General features: G+C 25.9%; 1 protein-coding gene across 1 annotated transcript; it reads left to right on the top strand.

The window, feature by feature from the left end:
* Nucleotides 1–5,096: 5,096 nt before the first annotated feature.
* LOC113786526 (transcription factor SRM1-like) lies at nucleotides 5,097–6,239 on the top strand. The gene is made up of 2 exons (XM_027334212.2): nucleotides 5,097–5,383; nucleotides 5,885–6,239. The coding sequence occupies exons 1-2, from the start codon at nucleotides 5,097–5,099 to the stop codon at nucleotides 6,237–6,239; spliced, it is 642 nt and encodes a 213-aa protein (XP_027190013.1).
* Nucleotides 6,240–8,692: the final 2,453 nt, after the last annotated feature.

The raw sequence follows: 8,692 nt of genomic DNA, 5'->3' as shown, positions 1-8,692 counted from the left end.
TATTTATTTGAAGTTTTTGAATTTATTTATTATTTGAATATTGTTGGATTTATTTTTGTGTGTGAGAGGTTGTTGGGTTTTTATGTAAAGAATTGAATAATGTGATTAAAATTTATAAGTTTTGAGACATTCAAATATTAAATATATTTGCATCCAATTAAATTGTTATTGTTGTTATTTATAATTAGTAAAATAAAAAACAGAGTTATAATCGTCAACTCAACCCAATTCGTTCTTGCTCGGATCGGTTGGTTCGAGTTAAATGAAAAAAATACGGATTTAAAACCTAATCTGACCCAAAGATAATCGATCAATTTGGGAATTAAATTTTGTCAAAATCGATCAAACTCGCCCCGCGTACACCCCTAGTCCTTGCTTAATCTACCGTATGCTGAGTCACCATGTATATACTAGTATCTTTTATATAAAAAATATTCAAGTTATTTTATAAGATTCTGTCAAAAATAAAACAAAAAGGATTTTGCTAAAAAATAAATTATTTTCTAGAATCTGTTTGTATAATCTTAAAAAGGTGATATTATTTTTCAGAAAAAAAAGTATCTTATTATTAATAAAAAAAATATACTATTACTATGGTTAGTTCGAGTTAAATGAAACAAATACGAATTTGGAATTTAACCCAACCCAAAGATAATGATCGGTCGAGTATCGAATTTCATAAAAATTAACCAAACCCAACCCGCGTACACCCATGATCCTTGCTTAATCTTCCGTATGCTGAGTCAGCAGTACTAATAGATTTTTATATCAAAAGTATTTAAGTTATTTAATAAGATTCTGTAAAAAAATAAAATAAAAAAAGATTCTGTTAAAAAATAAATTAGTTCCTAAAATATGTTTGTATAATCTTAAAAGTGTGATATTATATTTCATAAAAAAAAATCTTATTAATAAAAAAGATATATGTTATTATTACTATGATTTGTCATAGATTTTCTTATATATTTAGGATTTATAAAAAAATCTTATTTAGATTCTCTTAAATCTGTTTGTCATATTTAACACCACGTTGATTGTATAAAAAAATATAGATACTAGATGAAGTATATAGTAAAAAGAGATATTATTCAAATCATAAAGAACTCTTTTATTTAAATTATTGTAATTTTAATTTTATAATATAAAATTTGAGATATATAGTTAATTATTAAATCATGATTTTAACGACCACATAATGAAATAATAAACAAATCAGTTGTTAAAAGTATTTTTGAGACATAATTGGCTTTAGGTAAAGCACCGAGAATTTTGAAGTTACGCCCCTTTTTTTTTTTTTTTAGTGTATGTATTTGAAGATCCTTGAAATTTATTGTTGGTTTTACTTATGTACTTGAAGTTTTTGAATTTATTTATTATTTGAAAAATGTTGGATTTATTTTTGTGTGTGAGAGGTTGTTGGGTTTTTATGTAAAGAATTGAATAATGTGATTAAAATTTTATAAGTTTTGAGACATTCAAATATTAAATATATTTTCATCCAATTAAATTGTTATTGTTGTTATTTATATTTAGTAAAATAAAAAACAGAGTTATAATCGTCAACTCAACCCAATCCGTTCTTGCTCGGATCGGTTGGTTCGAGTTAAATGAAAAAAATACGAATTTAAAACCCAATCTGACCCAAAGATAATCGATCAATTTGAGAATTAAATTTTGTCAAAATCGATCAAACTCGCCCCGCGTACACCCCTAGTCCTTGCTTAATCTATCGTATGCTGCGTCGCCATGTATATACTAGTATCTTTTATATAAAAAAATATTTAAGTTATTTTATAAGATTCTGTCAAAAATAAAACAAAAAGGATTTTGCTTAAAAATAAATTATTTTCTAGAATCTGTTTGTATAATCTTAAAAAGGTGATATTATATTTCATAAAAAAAAAGGTATCTTATTATTAATAAAAAAAAATATCACTATTACTATGGTTAGTTCGAGTTAAATGAAACAAATACAGATTTAGAATTTAACCCAACCCAAAGATAATGATCGGTCGAGTATAGAATTTCGTAAAAATTAACCAAACCCAACCCCCGTAGACCCATGATCCTTGCTTAATCTACCGTATGCTGAGTCAGCAGTACTAATAGATTTTTATATCAAAAGTATTTAAGTTATTTAATAAGATTCTGTAAAAATATTAAATAAAAAAGATTCGGTTAAAAAATAAATTAATTCCTAAAATCTGTTTGTATAATCTTAAAAGTGTGATATTATATTTCATAAAAAAAAAATCTTATTAATAAAAAAAGATATATCTTATTATTACTATGATTTGTGATAGATTTTCTTATATATTTAGGATTTATAAAAAAATCTTATTTAGATTTTCTTAAATCTGTTTGTCATATTTAACACCACATTGATTGTATAAAAAAATATAGATACTAGATGAAGTACATAGTAAAAAGAGATATTTTTCAAATCATAAAGAACTCTTTTATTTAAATTATTGTAATTTTAAGTTTATAATATAAAATTTGAGATATATAGTTAATTATTAAATCATGATTTTAACAACCACATAATGAAATAATAAACAAATCAATTGTTAAAAGCATTTTTGAGACATAATTGGCTTTAGGTAAAGCACCGAGAAATTTGAAGTTACGCCACTTTTTTTTTTTTTTTTAGTGTATGTATTTGTAGATCTTTGAAATTTAGTGTTGGTTTTACTTATGTATTTGAAGTTTTTGAATTTATTTATTATTTGAAGATTGTTGGATTTATTTTTGTGTGTGAGAGGTTGTTGGGTTTTTATGTAAAGAATTGAATAATGTGATTAAAATTTATAAGTTTTGAGACATTCAAATATTAAATATATTTGCATCCAATTAAATTGTTATTGTTGTTATTTATAATTAGTAAAATAAAAAACAGAGTTATAATCGTCAACTCAACCCAATCCGTTCTTGCTCAGATCGGTTGGTTCGAGTTAAATGAAAAAAATACGGATTTAAAACCCAATCTGACCCAAAGATAATCGATCAATTTGGGAATTAAATTTTGTCAAAATCGATCAAAGTCGCCCCGCGTACACCCCTAGTCCTTGCTTAATCTACCGTATGCTGAGTCACCATGTATATACTAGTATCTTTTATATAAAAAATATTTAAGTTATTTTATAAGATTCTGTCAAAAATAAAACAAAAAGGATTTTGCTAAAAAATAAATTATTTTCTAGAATCTGTTTGTATAATCTTAAAAAGGTGATATTATATTTCATAAAAAAAAAAGTATCTTATTATTAATAAAAAAAATATCACTATTACTATGGTTAGTTCGAGTTAAATGAAACAAATACGAATTTGGAATTTAACCCAACCCAAAGATAATGATCGGTCGAGTATCGAATTTCATAAAAATTAACCAAACCCAACCCGCGTACACCCATGATCCTTGCTTAATCTACCGTATGTTGAGTCAGCAGTACTAATAAATTTTTATATCAAAAGTATTTTATTTATTTAATAAGATTATGTAAAAAATAAAATAAAAAAAGATTCTATTAAAAAATAAATTATTTCCTAAAATATGTTTGTATAATCTTAAAAGTGTGATATTATATTTCATAAAAAAAATCTTATTAATAAAAAAGATATATGTCATTATTACTATGATTTGTCATAGATTTTCTTATATATTTAGGATTTATAAAAAAATCTTATTTAGATTCTATTAAATCTGTTTGTCATATTTAACACCACATTGATTGTATAAAAAAATATAGATACTAGATGAAGTATATAGTAAAAAGAGATATTTTTCAAATCATAAAGAACTCTTTTATTTAAATTATTGTAATTTTAAGTTTATAATATAAAATTTGAGATATATAGTTAATTATTAAATCATGATTTTAACAACCACATAATGAAATAATAAACAAATCAATTGTTAAAAGTATTTTTGAGACATAATTGGCTTTAGGTAAAGCACCGAGAATTTTGAAGTTACGCCACTTTTTTTTTTAGTGTATGTATTTGAAGATCCTTGAAATTTAGTGTTTGTTTTACTTATGTACTTGAAGTTTTTGAATTTATTTATTATTTGAAGATTGTTGGATTTATTTTTGTGTGTGAGAGGTTGTTGGGTTTTTATGTAAAGAATTGAATAATGTGATTAAAATTTTATAAGTTTTGAGACATTCAAATATTAAATATATTTTCATCCAATTAAATTGTTATTGTTGTTATTTATATTTAGTAAAATAAAAAACAGAGTTATAATCGTCAACTCAACCCAATTCGTTCTTGCTCGGATCGGTTGGTTCGAGTTAAATGAAAAAAATACGGATTTAAAATCCAATATGACCCAAAGATAATCGATCAATTTGAGAATTAAATTTTGTCAAAATCGATCAAACTCGTCCCCCGTACACCCTTAGTCCTTGCTTAATCTACCGTATGCTGAGTCACCATGTATATACTAGTATCTTTTATATAAAAAATATTTAAGTTATTTTATAAGATTCTGTCAAAAATAAAACAAAAAAGATTTTGCTAAAAAATAAATTATTTTCTAGAATCTGTTTGTATAATCTTAAAAAGGTGATATTATATTTCATAAAAAAAAAGTATCTTATTATTAATAAAAAAAATATCACTATTACTATGGTTAGTTCGAGTTAAATGAAACAAATAAAAATAATGATTAGTCTAGTATCGAATTTCGTAAAAATTAACCAAACCCAACCCGCGTACACCCATGATCTTTGCTTAATCTACCGTATGTTGAGTCAGCAGTACTAATAAATTTTTATATCAAAAGTATTTAAGTTATTTAATAAGATTCTGTCAAAAATAAAATAAAAAAGATTCTATTAAAAAATAAATTATTTCCTAAAATCTGTTTATATAATCTTAAAAGTGTGATATTATATTTCATAAAAAAAAAACTTATTAATAAAAAAGATATATTTTATTATTACTATGATTTCTTATATATTTAGGATTAGGATTGAGTAAAAAAGATAGAGTCTCTTCTATAAATAGAGATTAATGTATCGCAAGAATACGCATATTTGACTTTAATAGTAATATTTTTGTCACAAGTTCAACAGATTAAAACAAAGGCTATGGATGAAGTGGGTAATTATTTGAGCAGAGAGGATGAATATGCATTGTCAATTTATCCTAAGGATGTTGTGGATCGATTGAAGAAAATGGTTGCTGATATACATAAAACTTTACAAGAGATTCAAAGTCACTATGTTGTTGATGTCAAAAAGATTGATTTTGATTTGGTGCCTGCGATATCTCAGACACCTTCTCTAAAGAAAACAGCAACACACCATGCTAGTGAATCAAGCAACCAATCTTATCATGAAACTAGGGGTCATCGTTGGACAGAGGATGAGCACAAGTTAGTTTTTATTTCTTTTATTTTTTTTTTTATTTTTATCTTTGCTTTCATATTAATGTGATTATTATTGACCACCATGTTATACTGTACTAATTTATTTTTTCTCATGTTGTAGTCTATAATATATGGTCCAATGCATTTGTTAGAACTGAATTAGTATATATATGTTTTCTGTAAGTCCTATTCTGAATTAAAGGCCATAACTAGCATGAGTATGATCAAATAGATGGAGAGTGAGTATTTTGAATCAAGAGATTCCAATTTCCAACTTTTTATATGACTGTCAATAACATTAATCATAAGATACTGAAGATGAAGAGTTGGTACCACTACCTGTCATAAAGGAAATTATGGTATCTATCTATCTTGTGCTGGAAGTTATGTATGTACTTAGGATTACTGGTTATATCAGTTTGTGGATTTTACATCTTTATGGTTGCTGAAGTTCATATAATGGATATGCTATGCTTTGTTTTACTTAATTATAAATTGGTTGAATAGGTTATTTATTGAGGGATTGGACAAGCATGGAAAGGGTGACTGGAAAAGTATATCAATGCACATGAGAACAAGAACACCTACACAAGTAGCAAGTCATGCTCAGAAATACTTCAATCATTGGAAGTCAATCAATGAGAATAAGAAAAGAAGGCGGCGACCGAGCATACACGATGTCACTCATCTGGAAAATAGAAATACTTCAGCACACCAACGACCAGTTATTGGCCAAACAAGCAATCCAACCCCTGGACACATGGATTATGGTTTTGGGTCTGTTCCTGAGACTGTTATTCCAGAGGCACTAATGAATTTGGGTCCTATGTCATATCCCATGCATCATTCATATACTCTATGATGAAGTGCTGATCAGAGGCCTATAGTGTGCATAGAAACATCAGTTAGCTTATAATTCTTTTTTTATATTCCTATCTTGTTGCTTATATGCAAACAAATCAATTATTTCAAATAAGTCATTGGATATATTTGACATCCTTGACAATAGGCAGGAATTAAGTTAGTTTAATTTGTAGGAACTTAGATGCTAATAGATATGCAAGTTACTGCATAGCCATCACATTATTCTTTTACAAAAGTGAAGGCTTAATTCAAACTGTTTGCAACATTTTTTTGATTGGTTGTCTAGTAAAAGGTGTTAATATTGGTTGTTTAGTTCCTACAAATGTAGAAGGCTTATTTCAAACTGTTTGCAACATTTTTTTTTATTGATTTTGAGATACCATATCAACTAAATACATGGCAAAAGAACTTTTAAAAAACTTAGAACAATTTTCACCAGAGCTCCATTTTAGAGTTATGTCTAAAGCTAGCTCAAGTCTAAGATGATAGTTAAGTTTATGTTAAATATGTTAATGGATCATGCATAATTCATGTTTTTAATGTTATTGAGCCACTCACATTATAGAGTATTGTAATTTTGTGATTTTAATCTCACACTTTTTAAACAGACAATTTCGATTGATTAGACTCAGACACTTTTAAAGGTTAAAAACGAATAATATTAAAAGTGAATTTTAATCCATTAACAAAATAAATTTTGAGGGTATGCCTTTGAAACACACAATTGAATTGTCTTTGTTAAAATTTAAAAACCCTTCCTTTAGGGTCTGGCAATGTTTCCTGGTCATACACCAATCCGGGCCTACCCATACAGATGCAAACATTGAAATTGAAACTTGGACATGCAAAAAGGAAGCAACGAACATTTCCTTTATCTTAAGGTTACATTATGGAGGCCACATTCACATACAAATGCCTCACCTCCTAGCTAGTCTGAATGTATAGATAGATACACATGCTGTAGTTAGGCTATTCACAATCTTTCAATTTTACTCTTCAAATTAAAATTCCACCCAATTTTCTTACACTCATTTAGCATTTTATTTATTTATTTAAAATCGGTATCTATTTTTCTATCGCATAATCAATATATCATATTATTCTTTTTATTTATAAAATTGTATACATCTTAAAAATGTACTAAATATTTATCTTCAAATTAAAATTATTCCCGTAAAGATATACATACACCACCTTTAAAAGGCTTTCTTTCTTTAAGAAATTATTTCATTTATATTTTTATCTTTAATTATAAACATCATTTGAGAAGAAAAAAAAATTGTCTTAAAATATAAATATTGTTTCAAATTATTAAGTGCATTGATTATTATTTTGCATACATTTTATTAATACTCTTATTTTATCTTAAAAAATAAAAAAGTCAAATCAAATTATTTATTATTATTTTTTGACTAAAAATTGAATATATTTATATATAAAGAGTATTTTAGAATTACCAACACACAACTAACAAATTAAATTAAGTATTTTTTATTAATATGAAAAATATACTAATATATTATACTTAGAGACCAAATTAGTGACATCTATTATTAAGACAAGGTTTTGCTTTATCATTTAGATCAAGAGGCCTAGTTAACAAAAATAAAAAATAAAAAGATCAAGAGGCCTTAATTTCTTTATAAATAGATAGATTGATTGTTTACAAATGTAAATTGTTTTGTTTGTAGGCAATATGTAAGTTCAATCTTAAATTACAGAGCCGACACCCAAAATTTCAACACAATATAATATAATATATAGTTTGAATATTTGATGATGTGAGAGAAAAAATAATATAAAAAACCAAAAATGTTTAAATATAAAGTGTTGAAAGAGACATTTACATATAAATTAATAAAATAACTTTTTGTGGTTTCTAACTTAATTTTAATTGTCATTTTGTTTATTTAATTATTTATGTCTTAAAAAATCAATAATATTATTTTTTTATAAAAATTTAAATAATTAATTATTATTTTTAAGTAAAACTCATAATATTTATCATCAAATTCAAGAAAATTCATATAGTTATCAAATCCATACATTAAATCTTTAAATAAACTAACATTTCCAACAACAACAATAACATCAACTAAAGAACTTCCACTTTAAGAATTGACCTCAAATCACCAAGATAATCTCAATCCATGAATTCAAAATATTTACATAACAAAAGTAGTACAGTGTTCCAGTTTAAAAATAAACGCAACCCAAAAGAAAGACATCCTTTCCCTCTGTGACAACCTAGTCTGATCATTTTACAAAACAACTTAAACACCCTGAGTGATCTCCACGCGCCCCGTGAGATCCTCCTAACGTAGCTGCAGTCAAGCGTTCCCATCTCCATTCCCGTCCGTAGGGCACGAACCGGTAGGATCGTCCTGACTCTCATCTGAGGGCAAAGCCCAGATTTCCACAATAATTGTAAAGGGTCACCAACCAAAAAAA

The sequence above is a fragment of the Cicer arietinum genome, chromosome 5, assembly GCF_000331145.2.
Source record: "Cicer arietinum cultivar CDC Frontier isolate Library 1 chromosome 5, Cicar.CDCFrontier_v2.0, whole genome shotgun sequence".
Classification (NCBI taxonomy): domain Eukaryota; kingdom Viridiplantae; phylum Streptophyta; class Magnoliopsida; order Fabales; family Fabaceae; genus Cicer; species Cicer arietinum.
Note: the sequence above shows the minus strand (reverse complement) of the source record. Positions and strands in the feature narration are given on the sequence as shown.

Excerpts from the sequence above, each read along its gene's own strand:
- LOC113786526 (XM_027334212.2), top strand. The coding sequence starts at position 5,097 with ATGGATGAAGTGGGTAATTATTTGAGCAGAGAGGATGAATATGCATTG. Across the intron at positions 5,384-5,884 it reads TGGACAGAGGATGAGCACAA|GTTATTTATTGAGGGATTGG; the intron begins GTTAGTTTTTAT and ends TTGGTTGAATAG.